The sequence below is a fragment of the Pseudophryne corroboree genome, chromosome 5, assembly GCF_028390025.1.
Source record: "Pseudophryne corroboree isolate aPseCor3 chromosome 5, aPseCor3.hap2, whole genome shotgun sequence".
NCBI lineage: Eukaryota > Metazoa > Chordata > Amphibia > Anura > Myobatrachidae > Pseudophryne > Pseudophryne corroboree.
The window spans coordinates 817,892,681-817,913,845 of record NC_086448.1 but is presented as its reverse complement, the minus strand read 5'-3'; the positions used below and the strand labels follow the sequence as shown (position 1 = coordinate 817,913,845).

The 21,165-nt window shown below is 46.9% G+C and overlaps 1 protein-coding gene across 1 annotated transcript; it reads right to left on the bottom strand.

Annotated features, from left to right (window-relative positions):
- Positions 1 to 15,683: 15,683 nt before the first annotated feature.
- Positions 15,684 to 17,038, bottom strand: LOC134929505 (uncharacterized). Its single transcript, XM_063925103.1, has 2 exons — positions 16,527 to 17,038; positions 15,684 to 16,444 (listed from the first exon to the last, which is right to left on the bottom strand). The coding sequence occupies exons 1-2, from the start codon at positions 16,926 to 16,928 to the stop codon at positions 15,869 to 15,871; spliced, it is 978 nt and encodes a 325-aa protein (XP_063781173.1). The 5' UTR covers positions 16,929 to 17,038; the 3' UTR covers positions 15,684 to 15,868.
- Positions 17,039 to 21,165: the final 4,127 nt, after the last annotated feature.

Genomic DNA, 21,165 nt, shown 5'->3' with positions numbered 1-21,165 from the left:
AACATTTTACATACATGGGCCCCCATTTATCAAGCAGCAGTTTGTGAAGTGGTAAATACCGTTTTCACTCGCCATGCTATAGTGGCATCGCTCTGTTCTATTTAAGAAGAGCCTATGCCACGGCGAGCGAATGCGGTATTTGCCACGTCAGCACTGATGTTTACCTTACATCAGCACTGACGAATGAACTGTGTCCCGCGACTGGCCTCCTACCGCGCATACGCCGGTTTATGCTAATTCCCGGCACATGCGTGGTAGTGATTTCCGGACGCGGCGGCCATTTTGGTTATCCGGTTTCTATAGCAACCCGGCAGGCGTGATGCATGCTGGGATTGCTGCGGGAGGGGGGATCCAGAGCGCAGAACGGACACCGCAGCAGCGGTGTCCATAACGTCTGCCCGGAGCAGACGAAGGCATTCTAGGTAAGCGAGCGCTATTTCAGAAATAGCGCTCGTTGTTAAATACACTTTAGTGTGCAGCAGTATAGGAAAAATGAAAGGCTAATAGCACTGCTAGTTAGCAGCACTATTAGCCTTGATAAATAGAAATTGGTCCCATTTACCACCTAAAACGAGTTTCCAGCAAGGAAACTCGTTGATAAATGGGGGCCAAAAATCGGTACAAACCCGAAAAGGGGGCGTGGCCACGGGTACAGTGGTGTGGCCATGCCCCCTTTCCTATACTTTCGATGGAAGTTTGGAAAGCCAAAAATCGGTACAGACCATAAAAAAGGTACTGTACCTGCCAAAAAGGTGCAGCTGGAGGGTATGCTAACACATGTAACTGTGACAGGGAAGGTGGGCCTGGCCTTCTCAGCTCTGGGCCCCATAGCAGCTGCACTCCCTGCACCTATGGTAACTATGCCTCTATATATAACACATGTAACTGTGACAGGGAAGGTGGCCCCTCTCAGCTCTGGGCCCCATAGCAGCTGCACTCCCTGCACCTATGGTAACTATACCTCTGTATATAACACATGTAACTGTCTCAGCTTTGGGCCCAATAGCAGCTGCACTCCCTGCACCTATGGCATACCTCCCAACTTTACAGTTACCTAAAGAGGGACACACGCGCGACGAAGCCACGCGCGCTCCCGAAAAGGGGGTGTGACCTAAGAAAATGGGGCGTGGCTTCACGGGAGGACCCGCGATCGCGAGCCACGCCCCGTTTTTGTCACTGAGGGGGCATGCCCAGCGCTCTGTGAGCCGCTGGCATGCCCCCTCTCCCTCTGAATCCAGTGAATAGACGCTGTGCACATGCGCACAGCATCTATTCACCGCTGCCCTGCTAAGCAGGGCAGCAAGACACAGAGACTCCCAACTGCCCCCCCCAGCACCGCGGGACACTGCGGCCCACGGGTGGGACAGCGGGACAGTCCCCAAAAAAACGGGACTGTCCCGCGAAAATCGGGACAGTTGGGAGGTATGCTATGGTAGCTACACCCTGTATATAACACATGTAACTGTGACAGGGAAGGTGGGCCCTCTCAGCTCTGGCCCCATAGCAGCAGCACTCCCTGCATCTATGGTAGCTACACCCTGTATATAACACATGTAACTGTGACAGGGAAGGTGGGCCCTCTCAGCTCTGGCCCCATAGCAGCAGCACTCCCTGCACCTATTGTAGCTACACCCTGTATATAACACATGTAACTGTGACAGGGAAGGTGGCCCCTCTCAGTTCTGGGCCCCATAACAGCTACACTCCCTGCACCTATGGTAGCTATGTAATGACCTAATGTATTAAATTCATAGAGTACATTGTTGTAACCTTGTACAACAGGTATATAAATGGTGAACCATTGCAGAGGATTTTTGCTGTATGGTCTGGCTCGTGCAGGTGACAGTTGGTGGGGTTAATCCGGGCACCAAGAGAGGGTATAAATAGGGGACAACAGGAGAGCGGTTGGAAAAAGTAGTTGGAGGAAGAGGAGAGCATGGGAGGTACACGACACCATTTTGCCCTGCCAAGGAGACGCTAATCCCTGACACACACGGCTCTACCTACCAGCCGGCTGACGATTCCGGGGTCCAGCGTCTAAATGGAGCCCCGACAGTGAGAAGACCCGGGAATGACGGCGGCAGATGGAGATGGATTGGCCGCCCCTTTCTCCACTATAGTAGGAGACGGCCGGTGTTGGTGACGCAGTGAGTCGAGGACCGACGCGCCTTGGAAGGGAGCAATGGAGACGCAGGCAGCCGGAGACAGAGGCAACCGCGGTGTGTGCCCGAAGTATCGGGACCTCTCCCTTAGCGCCACCCACTGTGATCGGATAGAGAAGGAGGCCCTGGAAAGAGAGGTAGGAGGAGACTGAGCCCTGGCTACGCCTTCTGGGTGGCGGCATCACTCAGCCAACTAAATCGTCATAATACAGGGAGGCAGGAATAGAAGGGACACCGCAGAGAGAGATACAGAGAGGGGCGGACACGGCTACTCCATATAAGGGTGGAGGTGTGTCATCCTAGATTGAGAAAGAAACGATTCCTAAGATCAAAGGGGATATACTACAGGATCTCACTGGCATACCTACCCTCCATCAGCTAGTGATATAGCAAGCATTGACTGTGTCCCAGTGACAGACAGCATAAAAAGAGACAGTAGTTCTTTGTACATACACCGATCTAATATACCGTGTAAATTAAGTATCAACAGAGGATTTCTCAGTTTAACACAGGGATAGACTCACCTCAGACATAGTGCCGACATAGAGAAGGCTGATACGGTATCACTCTGTTCGTTCAGATCAACTCTTCTCATCCTCTTCTACAGCTGCAGTAAAATCAAACATATAATCAATTATTGGCATTAACTATCGGCAACTTTTATAAAGAATATTTAGGGTAGCACAGCCTAACATAAACATTTTAATTTCCCGAAGAAGACACTCCTGTATTGGGACAGAATATACTTCAGCCTACCGATGCTCCCACCGTTGTAAGTTCTTCCAAATAGGAGTAATATTGGGCACTACCGAACTTGTTGATAAGGCTTTTCAGCACCAGAACTAAACCAACTACCTCTCTAGGAGTTATCTTACTCGATCCAAAAGACTTTGAGACTATTGAGTAACCGGATTCTCATGTGCACCAACGACATGGCCAGTTGACATTGCGCAGCGTAGATATTTGACAAAAAAGGGAACCATATTTGAAATAGAGACTAGAATTTAAACAAACTTAGCCCCTTCCGGGATTTGTTGTATTTGTAATTAATTGTGTCCAGTTGTTCCTTATAATCGTATTCATATGAGTACAGCAATTTGGTAAATGTGTTATATCTAATTTAAGAAAAGATTTAAACCCTATAGGAAAACGAGTACGGAGATCCTCTATTGGGAATAAATGAAATGTATCTAGTTGCTTATCGTATAGATATCGTTAAAAAATATATTGTTACATTTTTAGAGTCACAGTACATGATGTGAATTTGTATTAATATTCCTAGGGTTTATTAGTTACACAGTAACAATAGTAAATAAAGTGAAGTATTCATTTCAAAAGGAACTTACCCTTGCCTGGAATAATTGAAGAATACTTACCTATCGGCGAAGGTTCGAACAGCAGTGAGAGAAAGATACAACTGGTAAACTATACTTAAATAAGGGATTTCTAGGGATAACCATAGGAGTATTACAGCTACACCCCTGTATATAACACATGTAACTGTGACAGGGAAGGTGGCCCCTCTCAGCTCTGGCCCCATAGCAGCTGCACTCCCTGCACCTATGGTAGCTATACCCTGTATATAACACATGTAACTGTGACAGGGAAGGTGGCCCCTCTCAGTTCTGGGCCCCATAGCAGCTGCACTCCCTGCACCTATGGTAGCTACACCCTGCATATAACACATGTAACTGTGACAGGGAAGGTGGCCCCTCTCAGCTCTGGGCCCCATAGCAGCTGCACTACCTGCACCTATGGTAGCTACACCCTGTATATAACACATGTAACTGTGACAGGGAAGGTGGCCCCTCTCAGTTCTGGGCCCCATAGCAGCTGCACTCCCTGCACCTATGGTAGCTACGCCCTTGCTTAATCCCACCTCCTGTGAGATTTGTGATTTCATGGATTGGGTGTACTGCTTAGTAAAAAACAAACACAACACGGCCGGTATACTACTGTATGTAAATTAATGGCTCATGCTGTCATTTACATAAGGCCAGTACTGACGGGGAAGATGTGTGCTGAGCGATCTTAACACAGACCGCTTAGCACACATCTCTCCCACCCAGCTCAGCACAGCGCGATGTGCTGAGCGAGGGGGGATGGCGACGGGGGCCGCTCACTTCACACAGCGCTGAAGTGAGCAACCCGCTAGATTGAGCCTGCATGCAGGCCAATCTAGCACCGGCGATAGCGATGCGCTGGGTCGCGCATCGCTATTGCTGGGGGGGCATACACACGGCAGATCCGTGCTTAAAATCTAAGCAATCTAGTCAGATTGCTTAGATTTTAAACACAGATCTCTCCGTGTGTACCCCCCTAAGTAGTATACCCAATCCATGAAATCACAAGTCTCACGGGGGTGGAATTGGGGGTGGGGGAGGCTGCCTATTAAAGCAATGGGAAGACCCGGGAAGATGTACACTTAACTTATGGTTCCCACACACAGTGCTATTTGTGCTAGGCGAGATTTGAGCCTATACAATGTGTGCTATGTGATTTGGACTAAGTGGGGTGTGCTATTTGAACTACATCCAATTTAGAGTACAGTACAATGTACTAGGGCGGTCATTCTGACCCAATCACACGCTGCAGTTTTTCACAGCGGTGCGATCAGGTCAGGACTGTGTATGTGCCGGCGCCGCAGTGCGCCGGCGCATGCCAGACGGCCGACGGCCGTCGTTGCCTAGTGATCGCCTCTGCCTGATTGGGCGATGATTTTGTACTTGTGTGTTGGGGCCGGGCCAGACATGCGGGGTGGACTAGCCTTGTGCATGTCTGTGTCAGTGATCGTAGCTGAGCTAAATTTAGCACAGCTACGATCAGGTCGGAATGACCCCCTATGTGTGCTGTAGTACAAAAATACCTGCCTGCACATACTATTTTGCCTTGAGATATGGACTAGCTGGGAGCGCGCATTGCATCGCAAGGGACAATACACACGGTGCTATTTGAACTAGACGCAATGCTATTTGAAGTAAAGAGAACAAATAGCATGTGAGAATCGCACCGTGTGTGGGCACCATCAGTCTCATAAAGATAAGACTCTCGTAATTTGAAAAGTTTCACTCTTATTGTATATTTGTTTGTGTAAAAAGTAGAGACGAGCGGGTTCGGTTCGTTGAGATCCGAACCCCCCCGAACTTCACGTGATTTACACGTGTCCGAGGCAGCCTCGGTTCTTCCCGCCTAACACGCAAAACCCGAACGGGGGAAAACGTGCATTGTCGAGATAGCGAGAGGACATGGCTACGTTCTATGCCTGAATAGCCCAATATCAGCTAAATCTCAGCTCAATATCTGTGCTCAGTATCAGTGCTGCATTGTGGTGACCAGTATATATATATATAGTAGTGCAGTACAGTAGTCCATTGCTGTATTTTGCTGCTCCGTGTCAGTTCTATTATCCTGAATAGTGCTCAGTATCTGTGCTCATTTATTATCATTGCTGCATTGTGGTGACCACTGACCAGTATATAGTAGTACAGTACAGTAGTCCAGTGCTGTTCTCGCTGCCCAGTGTCAGTTCTATTATCCTGAATAGTGCTCAGTATCTGTGCTCATTTATTATCATTGCTGCATTGTGGTGACCACTGACCAGTATATAGTAGTACAGTACAGTAGTCCAGTGCTGTTCTAGCTGCCCGGTGTCAGTTCTATTATCCTGAATAGTGCTCAGTATCTGTGCTCATTTATTATCATTGCTGCATTGTGGTGACCACTGACCAGTATATAGTAGTACAGTACAGTAGTCCAGTGCTGTTCTCGCTGCCCAGTGTCAGTTCTATTATCCTGAATAGTGCTCAGTATCTGTGCTCATTATTATCATTGCTGCATTGTGGTGACCAGTATATGGTAGTACAGTACAGTAGCCCATTGCTGTAACTTGCTGCTCCGTGTCACTTCTAGTATCCTGAACAGTGCTCAGTATCACTGGTCAGTGTCAGTGCTGCATTGTGGTGACCAGTATATAGTAGTACAGTACAGTAGCCCATTGCTGTATCTTGCTGCTCCGTGTCAGTTCTAGTATCCTCATCAGTGCTCGCTCAATATCTGTGCTCAGTATCACTGGTCAGTGTCATGTCAGAACAAAATATTTTGGAGGTTGTGGAGGTGTCTTCCTCAGAGGAGTCTGTACCAGGTACTCAGGATTGCCTTGAGTGGTTTCATCCCATTAGGATGGAGACAGAATGGCTGGATAGCCTAGGAAATAAGATTCCTCAGAGTTCATTAGGGCATACTCTATTAAGTTGCTGGAAAAAAGCTGCGAAGAATGCTCTAGATATGGATCAGTCCATTTCATCTAGGTTCCCCTCAACTCCTGATACACAGGTCTTGCAGGCCAACGCGGACATCGATGCCGACACAGGGATCAACACAGAAGTTAGAGGGGGGCACTATGATAGATTGGAATATAACATTCAGAAATTTATCAATGCAATTAGGGATGTGTTAGAAATACCTATACAAATAGAGGAAAATTCTTGTATGCTAACTGCAAATTCATTAGTGACATTCCCAGTTTCGGAAGAGTTGAATACCCTATTTGAAAGATCCTGGTTTAAACCCAGAAGAGGTTTTTCACATCCCCAATAAAGTACTTAAGTCATATCCCTTTCCTGAGGAGGATAGAAGGAGATGGGAGATTCCTCCCATAATGGACATTTCGGTGTCCAGGCCATCAGGGGTAATTACATTACCTGTACCAGGCTCAGCCTCGTTAACGGAGCCGACTGACCGCAAGATAGAGACAATGCTAAAATCCATTTACACTGCTACTGGAGCCGCCCTTAGGCCCACTATTGCATGCACTTGGGTAGCTAGGGCTATGTTAAAATGGTCAGACAATTTAATAGAAGACCTTGATACAATCCATAGGGATGATGTTGTCTTGATTCTAGGTCACATAAAGGATTCGGCTAAATTCATGGTGAAAGCCATGAGGGACATTGGGCTGATGAATTCTAGAGCATCCTCCATGGCAGTAGAGGCTCGCAGAGGTCTCTGGATCCGCCAATGGAACGCAGACGTCGAATCCGAGAGGTACCTCCCCTTCGCAGGTGAGACACCGCTTGGGGACACTCTGAATACAAATCCTTCTGCAGCACCACCTGTGAGAAGATGTAACTCTGCTTCTCTGATGCAGTCCCCTTGGGCTGCCAGATCGAGAAAATTCGGGAGGGCCTACTTCTGCATGAGGCTAGGCCATAGAAAGAGCAGAAAGTCGGCACCCTCTACAGGTGCACGGCTTCAGAGGTTGGATTCTACTCCCTTAGCGTCCTCAATGTGACGTGGAAGGACTACCATGTGGGGGTCCACTGGGGGGGGGGGGATCTCATCTACATCACTACAGGGGAGCCTTAGTGATTATTATTATATCCCAGGTAATAAAAATTATTACCCAGGGTTACAAACTGGATTCAGGAGTTTCCCCCTGGCTGTTTGTTTAATCAGCCCTGCCAATTGTTAGGACAGTGGGTTTGTCCCTGTCATATAAAAAAAAGTTTTTTTTAAAGTGCCATCATGTCTGACAATTCCGTATATGTCCAGTGGTACTGCCATTTGATATAATTCCCGACATTACTGCCATTTAATTCCAGTGATTTTGTCATTTTCTTCCAGTGATTTGGACCAATAATACCATTGATTAGAACGAATAATTCCTGTGATATTGAGGTGTTTGTGTCGCTTAGCTTAGCCATCAAGCGACCGCCATCCAGCGACCTTGGTGCACCTCTTTTTTTCTTTGCATCATGTGCTGTTTGGGGACTATTTTTTTAAGTGCCATCCTGTCTGACACTGCAGTGCCACTCCTAGATGGGCCAGGTGTTTGTGCCGCCCACTTGGGTCGCTTAGCTTAGTCATCCAGCGACCTCGGTGCAAATTTTAGCACTAAAAATAATATTGTGAGGTGTGAGGTGTTCAGAATAGACTGGAAATGAGTGGAAATTATCGTTATTGAGGTTAATAATACTATAGGATCAAAATTACCCCCAAATTCTATGATTTAAGCTATTTTTGAGGGTTTTTTAAAAGAAAACACCCGCATCCTAAACACACCCGAATCCGACAAAAATTCTTAAGGGAGGTTTTGCCAAAACGCGTCCGAATCCAAAACACGGCCCCGGAACCGAATCCAAAACCAAAACACAAAACCCGAAAAATGTCCGGTGCACATCTCTAGTAAAAAGCAGCACCTACCTTTTTTTCTAATTTTGACTGTAGATCTGTGTGCATTTCTGAGTCTGTATACAAAGTATGACAGAACTTGTTTGGAAAAACTAGAAAAAACTGTTGAAGCAAATTTTTACACAGATATACAATATGTGTGTCATTTGCAGGAATCAAACCCTAGCTTACAGGCATGGTAACCATCGCCTATACCACTATGCAAAGAGAGATATAGAGAAAAGTGACTGACACTTGCAGTGACATAGCGATGTTGCTCATTATCATTTTTTTCTATAGTGTTGTGTGCTCCAACTCTATCGCTGATTGTAATGTTTTTTTTTTCTTTTAGAGATTGGTGTAGAACTCTGAAATGTACTTTTCTTTGTGTGCATTGGAGACGCTGAGCAATCCTTTTTTCTGTGTTCAAATTTCTACTTAATATAGAAATCATCTGAAATAGTAGTTCTTAACACATGCGCAATGGTGGTTTTCAAAAGCAATGCCTGCTAGACGAACACCAGTTTTGCACCTGACGGAGACTTAGGGGGTCATTCCGAGTTGATCGCTAGCTGACGTTGTTCGCAGCGCAGCGATCAGTGTAAAAAAAGGCTAACCTGCGCATGCGTATGTACTGCAATGCGCACGCGCGATGTGCAGGTACAAAGAGCTTTGTGGTTTTGCACAGGATCAAGCGACGTTTTCATTCACACTGGCGGCCGCAAGAAGATTGACAGGAAAGGGGCGTTTCTGGGTGTCAAAGGTAAAAAAGAAACTGGCTGCGCAAAATAGCAGAGAAAATTATAAGACTGAGAGCTGACGTGTAGAATAAAAATGTATTTAAACAAATAGAGTTAAAACATATATGTAAATAATTTTCTAAGGTTTGATTAACACCATGAATTAAATAGCTTAATACTCTAACAGTATGTATGTGGATACTTTGAAGCCAGATATATCACTCTATCAGCAGCAGTGAAACAATGTATCCAGTATGTGTATTTAGGTAAAAGTCTCCATTGGAATGATGTCCACAGTCACATTAAACAAGCACCAATCAGCTTTCCACTAATTGGGTATTATGCAAATGTAGCAGTCCCAGAGTAATAGTAGGCTTGCCGTTTCATATTGTAAACTTCAGCGAGTCTAAGCAGTAAGAAATACCTCTCTGGTGGGCTGGTCTAACCGAGCGTCCTCGGTTAAGATATCCTGCAGTGCCCACAACGTTGCTGTACGGAGAGGGGAGTGATGTTGTTCCGCCAAGCGGATAATGGAGGCTGATAGCTGCGTGTTGGAAAATGGCAGTCTGCGGGAGTGACAAGGCCGCTGATGTAGTGCTGCTTGCTGCTGTAGCGAGTGCCTGGTGCAAGGTATAGACAGATGCGGGATCCTAACGCGTTTCGTCACGTTCCACGTGACTTTTTCAAAGGTGTATTCCCACATCTATGGGTGTCAGTATTTAAAGCAAAAGGCCAGTACCAACAGGTGTGACAAATAATTAATTAATTGAAAGGTTTGTCTTTAAGAAACTACTACACGTCAGCTCTCGAAGAAATAAGTATTGACAATCCAGAGTATATATAACCAGCAGAATATATAAACTATATAAAGATAAAGCAATATTATATCTAGGCAATATATAAATGCCGGATAGAGTAAATATAAATAAAAACATTATTCTACCAAAGAACAAGAATGGTCTCATGTGTTCTAAAGGAGACCAAAAATCAGAATAATATATGTTATAACAATAGACAATATAAAGGATACAAAAATCTAAATGTAAATACAGAACATCTGAAACCTATATTTTATATGATATCAATTTACATATATAGAGCTATATTATCAGAGGATAATAGTAATAATAATATTGGCAAAGGAAAACAATAACATTCGAATATACTATATTAAAAATAATAATGGTAATTAATTGATAAAAAAAAACTATATCTACATTTAGTACCCTACTGGGGCTACAACCTGAGTTACCATGCATAGTAAACCAATGTCTTAACCAGGTACGCCACAGGGCTTATCACAAAGATGTGGGCAGATTCAGCAGGACAAATAGAGCAGAATATTAGATCTATGGTTAATGTGCACGTCACATATACCATGTAGTGGTACAGATTGACATTAAAGAACGACTTGTCAGCAGAGATGGACTAGATATAAACAATTTCAACAGAGCAGATGAATAAAAAATGTTAAATCAACAGTTAGCAAGTTCATTATATATTTTATTAAATCAAACGATTTGCCTTAAAAATGACTAGTAGATAGATATAAACTACGGATGAACAACAGAAGATCATTATACAAAAAAATAAAAATAAATCTATGACAGAGCATTAAAGTAATAAAGCCTAATTTATAAATTGAATAATAATATAGATACCAGTACGAAAAAGGGGGAAAAGAAAGAAAGGCTGTGGTTCTCATGGATCAAATTCGATGGATTCGTTCAGCCCCTCGGGAACCAGGGTTCTGAGTTTGTGTATCCAATAATTTTTCCTGAGGCACAGTTTTCTGTATCTGTCACCCCCCCCCCCCACCCCCCCCACCCACCGTGCAGTAGGCATAATCGTCTCAATACCTATTAAATGTATTTCATCAGGATTTTTATGATGTATTTCAGAGAAATGTCTGGAGACACTGTGAAAAATAAAACCCTTGAGAATATTTACGTCTATGTTCTAAGAATCTAATACGAAGTTTGCGTGTTGTTCTTCCTTCATACATGAGATTACAGCTGCAGACTAAAACATAAATAACGTAGGAACTGTTGCAATTAATAAAAGAATGTATATCAAATTGTGTATTGTAAGATGAAGTGAAAGTCTTAAGGCCCATACTCACAGAGAGATTTCTGCAAGAGATGTGTTCTGAGCAATTTATCACGGGAGATGTCCCTTGAACATCCCGGTGTCTAGATCTCCCATACACACGTGAGATCTGTGTTGAGCAATCTGTGCTGAGCAATCTGTGCTGAGCAATCTGTGCTAAACAAAAAAAAAAACTATTTAAATAGTGGGTTGGTATTATAGTGAGGGGGGTGGGGAGAGTGTGTCTTTTTCTAAACAAAAAAAAGACCTTTTTAAATAGTGGGTTGGTATTATAGGGGAGGGGCAGGGGCGGAACTGTGGGAGGCAGTGGAGTCGGCTGCCGCCGGGCTCCTGGCCACAAGGGGGCGCATCTCCTCCACTGTCTCCCGCAGCCTGAGGACTGCGCTGCTATTGCAGATGGAGGAGCTGTGTCAATGACACGGAAGCTGCCTCCTGTAGAGAGAGATGGCACTGGCTGCAGCTAGGGGGAGATCCAGAGCACAGCTCCTCCCGGGCCCTTAGTAAGCCACCCGAGGGAAGCTCAGAACTCTCTGCTCCTCCATGCTCTGGATGATAGCCAAAGGTAGGCACTGTGTGGGGGGTGGGGGAGAGGTGTATTTGGGGGGAAGTACTGTGTTTTGTGTGTGCTTGTTTTTAAGTGAGGTGTGTGTGTTTTTAAGGAAAGTTGTACATTCAAGTAAAAGAGGCATGTGTGTGTGTGATGTGTGTGAGTGGCATGTGTGTGAGAGGCATGTATGTGTATGTAAGTGGGAGGCATGTGTATGTAAGTGAGAGGCATGTGTGTGTGTGTGTGTGTGTGAGAGAGGCATGTGTATGTAAGTGGGAGGCATGTGTATGTAAGTGAGAGGCATGTGTGTGTGTGTGAGAGGCATGTGTATGTAAGGGGCCCTACACACTCGGCGATGCGCCGCCGAGGTGGCCGACGAGCGACCCAGCGGCGGGGGGGCAGTGACGGGGGGAGTGAAGTTTCTTCACTCCCCCCGTCACCCGGCTCCGTAGACTTGTAGGCAAATATGGACGATCTCGTCCATATTGGCCGGCATGCACAGCCGACATGGCCCCAGCGATGAACGAGCGCGGGGTCGCGCATCGTTCATCGCTGGGGACTCCACACTGCACGATATGAACGATATCTCGTTCATTAATGAACAAGATCGTTCATATCGTGCAGTGAAATCGCTATGTGTGTAGGGCCTATAAGTGAGAGGCATGTGTATGTAAGTGAGAGGCATGTGTATGTGAGAGGCATGTGTATGTGAGAGGCATGTGTATGTGAGAGGTGTGTGTAAGTGAGAGGCACGTGTGTGAGAGGTGTGTGTGAGAGGTGTATGTAAGTGAGAGGCGTGTGTGTTTAAGTGAGACGTGTGTTTAAGTGAATGAGGCGTTTGTCTTTTTTTTAATATATATCTAGTGTTCACGCTAGGTGTCTGCCCCTTTTTTAGACAGCTGAATCCCGCCCTGCCCATTTTTGTGCGCCCTGCCGCCCCGCCGTTTGCTGCCTGCCGGACCCCGCCACGTCGCCGGATCCAGCCGTGCGCCGCCGGACCCGGTACGTACATGAGAGTCCCCCTGGGCTAAATTAACCTTGTAAGTATTTTGCAGCTGTAAACATTAATCTCAGTGCTTTCTACCTGGTGCAGTGTGCCTCAGTGCTCTCTACCTGGTGCAGTGTGCCTCAGTGCTCTACCTGGTGCAGTGTGCCTCAGTGCTCCCTACCTGGTGCAGTGTGCCATTAGTGCTCCCTACCTGGTGCAGTGTGCCATTAGTGCTCCCTACCTGGTGCAGTGTGCCTGAGTGCTCCCTACCTGGTGCAGTGTGCCTGAGTGCTCCCTACCTGGTGCAGTGTGCCTGAGTGCTCTCTACCTGGTGCAGTGTGCCTCAGTGCTCTCTACCTGGTGCAGTGTGCCTCAGTGCTCTCTACCTGGTGCAGTGTGCCTCAGTGCTCTCTACCTGGTGCAGTGTGCCTCAGTGCTCTCTACCTGGTGCAGTGTGCCTCAGTGCTCTCTACCTGGTGCAGTGTGCCTCAGTGCTCTCTACCTGGTGCAGTGTGCCTCAGTGCTCTCTACCTGGTGCAGTGTGCCTCAGTGCTCTCTACCTGGTGCAATGTGCCTCAGTGCTCCCTACCTGACGCAATGTGTATAATGTGCTTTATCTGGCGCAATGTGTATAATGTGCTCTATCTGGCGCAATGTGTATAATGTGCTCTATCTGGCGCAATATGTATAACGTGCTCTAGCCTCTACCTGGCGCAGTGTGTATAGGAGGTTCTAACTGGTGCAATGTGTATTAGGGGCACTACCGTGTGGTGTAATGTGAATTGACACTATTATGTGGCCACGCCCCTTCCCCACGAAACAACGCCCCTAGATTTTTGCTGCGCACCTTCGGTGCGCACTGTCCATGTTTTGCCCATAGGAATGGGAGCACCAAGCATTATAGTATGTACCTAAGTTTGCCCATTTAACTTAAAAATTTACCCTCACGAATGAAAAATGTGCCCTCCCCGTGATCAGCACCCTGCCCTAAAAAAAAAATACTACAGTGAACACTAATTATATTGGCACACCGCTGCGCCAAAGCATCTCCATGGAGACCTGGTGGGTGAGGGAGCACTGTAGGTGTACTATAATGGTATGCTGGTGTCTGTTTTATTGTAATGACTGACTTGGAATGCGTCCACTTTCTATGTGTATCTATATTACTATTGGGAAAGGTACCTGAGCACCCTTCTACTGTTCACCATGGGTGCGGGATAGCTACATATGGTATGTGTGTGTATGTGTAGGGGGGCACCAAAATGTATCATGCCTCCGGGCGACTGGGACGAACTTACGCCACTGGGGAGGGGAGGGTGTGTCTTTTTCTGTTGTGTCCGCATCTCTCCTCCTACAAAAAGTGGATCTCTATATTATAACTATAAAGGTTATTTTAGCATAGTCTTGATGGCTATAGTTAATGCCAACTATGAGTTCATATTTGTGGATGTGGGGAAAAATGGAAGAGCATCCGATGGCGGATCAATCAAAGATACTGTGTTTTATGAGAGGCTGCTTTGCAACCAATTAGACCTACCGAAAGCTGAGGACTGCATGCATGGCTTGAATTATGTGTTTGTGGCAGATGAAGCCTTTGCTCTGCACGAGCACATCATGAAACCCTACCCACAAAGGAACTTATCCAAGGAGAAACGCATTTTTAATTATCGGCTCTCAAGGGCCCGCCGCATAGTTGAAAACGCATTTGGGATCTTGAGTAGTAGGTTCAGAATTTTCCACTCTGCTATTGGCCTAAGGGTGGATAAAATAGACTGGGTTGTGTTGGCCTGCTGTGTTCTACACAATTATCTAAGGCGTAAGACTGGCCCAAAATGCCCCCCATCTACTACTCCGGCTAACAACCCTGATGTGGACTCTGCCAGGCTGCCTGCTCAGGCCGACAACTCTGATGTGGACTTTGCCAGGTTGCCTGCTCAGGCCGACAACTCTGATGTGGACTCTGCCAGGTTGCCTGCTCAGGCCGACAACTCTGATGTGGACTCTGCTAGGTTGCCTGGACTTGAAAGGCCACAGTCCACACCTAATCCCACTTTAAAGGCTAGAAAGGTCAGGGACGACTACCTGACCTTTTTTAATGGAGTAGGTGCAGTGGATTGGCAAGACTCCTACATTTAACTGCTTTTATGTTTGATAGACATTACATATGCTTGATTGGTTTTATATTTTATTGTATTTTTTTTATTTATTTCCAAAATAAAAATGTATCTTGTTTTAAACTTCTGTTGTCAGAGTATGTACCTGTGTGTGTTTTGCATGTATATTAAAAAACAACGTAGCCATGAGGAACTCTGGGGTCAGGTATACCCAGGACACTTCACGACTGCGTCGTTTTTTGTGGGGGATAAGTGAGGACTAATGGGATCCAACAGTGTGAACCAAGTCAGGCATACCTGTGTGTGCCATCACCCCTGTGTTCCGTCCCAGTCACTGTATCACCTCTGTGTCTGAGGGGGCGCAAATTTACAGTTTGCAGGAGGGCGCCGGACACCATAGCACTGGCCCTGGGAATCAGTATGATATCCCGGCAGCAGGCATCCCGACAGTCATAATCCCAACGTCGGGATGGCGGCCACCGGAATGCCGGCAGCGGCTCGAGCGCAAAGAAGCCCCTTGTGGCTCGCTTTGCTTGCCAAATTTTTAGTCTCCCTCTATGGGTGTCATGGACACCCACAGGGGGAGAATATGTCAGGATTGTGGCTATTGGGAACCCGACGCAGAGATCTTAACCGCATCCCTCTGTAATAAATGTCCCCTTTAACAGTACCTTGAAGGTAGGATTGTCCTCACTTATCTCCCCTTAAAAAAAAATTTTTTTAAGGGGGGATAAGTGAGGACAAATTTGGTACAACAGCATTCCTATCATAACTCCCCCAAAAATTAAAAATATAATGATAAACCATAAAAAATACACAACACTTCTTTTTTGTTTTGAAAATAATTTACTTATAAAAATATATTAATTTTTAACACTTATGCAACTGGATTCATCGATAAGAATGACCAATATCCCAACGTTCAAAAGTCCAGGACAAAAAACCGACACTATGGTAACTATGAACAACATAAAAGAGTCGAGGAAACATGGAACAATTTGTCCAACGGAAACTAAAAAACTAATAAAAAAAATTATAATTTAATAATTGAAAAAAGTAGCCTCGTCCTCTGGGGGGAGCTGTGTACTCAGCATTGCTGAGTACAATCCAGTGGACAAAGTGCTGGTGGGAGGAGTGGGCAGAGTGGGTGTAGGTGGGGGTCCCGGCGAAAAAAAAGGGCGCTGTGGCGGAGGATTACCCGGCGGATAATAGTATGGTTGGGGATAAGGATACTGGGACTGTGGGGCATTTCGTGCGCGCCGCACAGGATTTGACATTAGATCCAGGTCATCGGATAGGTCATTATCCTCGGCCCTTCTCAATACATCAAATACTATGCGCCTGAAAGTTCTAAAAACAGTTTCGGGCATTACACGTATCTGAGATTCTATCGTGTTTGAAAATTGACGATAGAAGTCTGGTGGCCTATTAAGCATTTCCTCTGCCCGTTGGATAAATTGAACCGTGCTGGAGGATGCAGAATCGGAACTCAATGATGAATTCTTTTGTCTCCGCCTTGGTGGTGCTGTCGACCGAGATGGTGCTGACTCCTCACCACTGAGCTCCAGTTCTGTTGCCTCTGTTGCGGAAGTGTTCATTACCTCCGGGGTAGATTCCTGTAAAAAAAAAAGAAAATAAAACATTAGGGCGTTGATTAAACAATGATAAAGTTGAACATTTTAAAGTGTTTTAACTTACCGGATTAAGGGTCCCCTCTTCCTCTGGCGTCTTAGGAGACTCTTTATCCAGGCTACCCTGTCCATGTAATTTCGCCTCTCTCTCCAAAAGGAACTTCATCTGTTCATAATACCATAGCGTCGGCTGGTAAACATCATCAGTTCCGGCTCCTGAACGTTGAGACTCGATCACGCGTGTGTGTTCCTTCTTGAACACCGTCCGCAAGTTTGCTATCTTCTTCTTCGCCCAAAGTAGATCAGCATCACTGTTATGGGCTTTGCTGTACTCCACCAATTGTCTGTAGGCCTGATCCTTCTTCTGTCTGTTTGAAAAATCCTTGCTACGGACCTTCCACAGACATTCGCTGGCCCGATACACATCAATGAATCCAGTTGTGAACTCCCGGTCCATGTAAGAAGCCATTGCTGTGAGAAAAATAAAACAACACTATTTAAATAACAAGCAAGGAAAAACTTTAATAAAATATGTTGACCCTCGCATTAAAAAAACCATGCCGCTTATACACGTGTTGCACCAGGAAATGGTGCTTATACACACGCTGCGCCAGGTAAAGCCGCTTATACACACATTGCAACCAGGTAAAGCCACTTAAGCACCACAAACATATAGTAACACCCCCTATCCCCCCCCCCCGCCTGCTAATACAGCTTCAAAGCACATTAAGCAGCCTGTCTAATCATACGGATACATCCATCTTCTCCTAGACCGCTATCACCAGCCGCATCACACTCCCCCATATATGTATCGCTCGATACACAGGACAGCCTCATAAAAACATAATTAATAACAACCCCCCCCCCCCCCCCCACCCGGCTGTTAATACAGCCCACACTCCAGTGGCGTGTGGCGAGGTCAGTGGCTGGTGAGGCACTACAGCCATAATGTTCGCCGAATCCTGCCGATGACCCCCTACTGCCGCCGAGCCAATGCCCGCTACTGCCCCTGTGCCGATGCCCGCTGCCACCGCCAATGGCTTACAAACTCGCCCACCATCAACTTACCCAGCCCTCCACCCAGGGCCGGTGCTAGGGTGTTCGGCGCCCCCCCTGCAAACTATAAATTTGCGCCCTCCCATATTCCTTTGGCGCGCACCGGGAAAAGGGGTGTGGTCTCACAAGTAAGGGGCATAGCCACACAATAGTACCCCCATTCAAAATTACGCCACAATGTAGCACAATCTTATTCATCATATACGTAATGCCCCACAAGTAGTAGTAGCATCCTTATACATAGTGCACCCCCAGTAGTAGTAGCGTCCTTATACGTAAGGCCCCCCAAGTAGTAGTATTATTGTTATATCTAATGCCCCCCAAGTAATAGTAGCATCCTATACATAATGCTCCCCCCAAGTAGTAGTATCTTCCTTATACGTAATGACCCCCCTAGTAGTAGCATTGTTACACGTAATGGCCCCCCCATTAGTAGCGTTGTTACACGTAATGGCCCCCCCATTAGTGGACATTACTTAGTGGACATTCCCCATTAATGGAGAAGGGTCTGAATGGGTTAAAAAATAAAAAAAATGCGTGAGGTCCCCCCTCCTAAGTATAACCAGCCTCGGGCTCTTTGAGCCGGGCCTGGTTGTTTAAATACTGGGGGAAAAATTGGACAGGGGTTCCCCGTATTTAGACAACCAGCACCGGGCTCTTAGTCCGGTCCTGGTTCCAAAAATACGGGGGACAAAAGATGTAGGGGTCCCCCGTATTTTTAAAACCAGCACCGGGCTCCACTAGCCAGGGACATAATGCCACAGCCGGGGGACACATTTATGTAGGTCCCTGCGGCCGTGGCATTACCCCCCCAACTAGTCACACCTGGCCGGGGTTCCCTGGAGGAGTGGGGACCCCTTAAATCAAGGGGTCCCCCCCTTCAGGCACCCAAGGGCCAGGGGTGAAGCCCGAGGCTGTCCCCAGCACCCCTGGGCGGTGGGTGCCGGGCTGATAGCCATGAGTATGTAAAAAAAAAGAATATTGTTTTTTGTTGTGGAACTACAAGGCCCAGCAAGCCTCCCCCGCTTGCTGGTACTTGGAGAACCTCAAGTACCAGCATGCGGGGAAATAACGGGCCCGCTGGTACCTGTAGTTCTACAACAAAAAAAATACCCAAATAAAAACACAACACACACACCGTGAAAGTAAAAATTTATTAAATACACACTTACACACTCACACATACTTACCTACATCCCACGCCGGTCACGTCCACTTGTCCAGTAGAATCCAATAGGGGTACCTGTAACAATGAGAGACAGATTACTTACCTACATCCCACGCCGGTCACGTCCACTTGTCCAGTAGAATCCAATAGGGGCACCTGTAAAAATTAAAATTACACTGACAAACGAAGTAATCCACAGGAGGAGAGAGATAGAGAGAGAGAAATAGAGAGAAATTAATGAATATTATGCAATCACTGATGTGGGAGGACGTTAGCACAGACAGGGGGGAGTGCTGCTACTGGCTGGGAGGACGGAGCCGGGGGAGGAACGAGGGGGAAGGGGAAATTCCTACCCAGCCACCGCACACATGCGCCGCGCCGGAAGAGGCAGTTATTATTAATGTACTGCCGGGGTGGGGGGGGGGGGGGCTGGGTGTGACACTGTTATTATTAATATACTACCAGCGGGGGAGGGGGGAGGGGCGGGGGCACCGTTATTGATGTTAACTGGGCTGTATGTATTTACAGCCGGGGGGTGGGGTGACACCATTATTATTAATGTACTACTAGCCGGTGGGGGGGGGGGGGGGAGAGACCATTATTATTGATGTTAACTGGGCACTTGTGTGGGTTGTATTAACAGCCGTGTGGGGGGGGTTCACTACGATCTGCCGGCGACCAGCATACCGGCGCCGGGAGCCCGACAGCCGGCATACCGACACTTATTCGACCCCCCTGGAGGGAGAATAAAATAGTGTGGTGCGCCACCGTGCCCGTAGCGTGGTGAGCGCAGCGAGCCCGCAAGGGGCTCATTTGCGCTCGCCACACTGTCGGTAAGCCGGCGGCCGGCCTCCCGGCGCCGGTATGCTGGTCGCCGGCAGATCGTAGTGAACCCCCCCCACACGGCTGTTAATACAACCCACACAAGTGCCCAGTTAACATCAATAATAATGGTCTCCCCCCCCCCCCCCACCGGCTAGTAGTACATTAATAATAATGGTGTCACCCCACCCCCCGGCTGTAAATACATACAGCCCAGTTAACATCAATAACGGTGCCCCGCCCCTCCCCCCCTCCCCCGCTGGTAGTATATTAATAATAACAGTGTCACACCCAGCCCCCCCCCCCCCCCCCCCACCCCCCCCCACCACGGCAGTACATTAATAATAACAGTGTCACACACCCCCCCCCCCCCCCCCGGCAGTATATTAATAATAACAGTGTCACACACACACACTCCCCCCTATAAATACATGCATGAAAATGGTGTGTGTGTGTGTGTGTGTGTCCCCTCACGGCTGTTAATACAGCCCGGTCGATAACAAGGGGCTCAGCGCACCGCACGCAAACACCCCCCCCCCCCCCCCCCCGGCACCCATCAATGCCGTTTATGCTGCCCACAGCGCACCCGTTGGCACTTACCGTTTTGCTGCTGCTGCTGCTGACGTGCGTTGCGCTGGCTGGCTGTAGCTGGTGTGACTCTAGTCTGTGGTGGTGAAGCAGGAGACGGAGACGGAGACGGAGGCGGGACCAGCAGAGGAAGAAGACGAAGGCGGGACCAGGAGAGGCAGGAGGCGGAGGTTGGACCCGGCAGAGGACGGAGTGGCAGAGGAGAGTGACGTACATCGCTGTAGCACGTCGCTCATTCTGTACACACGAGCGATGTGCTAAGCGACTGTACTAGATTTTGCCTGCATGCAGGCCAATCTACAATCAGCGATAGCGATGCGCGGGGCTGCGCATCGCTATCGCTTTATGGCATACACACTGAGATATGTATGCTTAATTTCTAAGCAATCTAGTCAGATTGCTTAGATTTTAAGCACAGATCTCTCCGTGTGTACCCCCCTTTAGACTCAGAGGGGGGGAGGGGGGGGATTCAATTGTTTAAAAAGTCGATTGGGCGTCTGTTTTTTCCTATCTATTAGATAGGAAAAAATAGACATCCAACTGACTTTTCAAACAATTGAATATCCCCCAGAGTGTGCTTCGAAGAGTTCTGCTGTTTAACATAACCAATCACTGAAAGGTCACATCTGGCAGCAGATCTTGTATCCAGATTACAAGTCCAGGGAATTCCAGGAGAGAAACACAGTAGAGAGTATTGTTTTTACTATTCTCCAGTATATTAACCTGACTGCTCAAGCTGATACTTACTGCTACTACTCTGAATGTAAACTCAACAGTTTGCCTTTTGAATATCAGCACATATTCTTTGAGATTCTTTTCTATCCATATGACTCAGATCAAAGAAGAACAAAGACTATCAGCTAATCCTTTACTGAGACTTGTATCTTCACCTGAGTGATATAAAAGTAATGAATGATAGAGTAGAACATGCAGAGTTTCTGTAAGTAAACATTTCCTTCACATCACAGTGAATTTATTTGAACAAAAATACAGACATAGAAAGTAAATAAACATTGATATTTCACAAGCCCTAACACTTTACATGCAATGAATGTAATGCTAAGCACAGAAT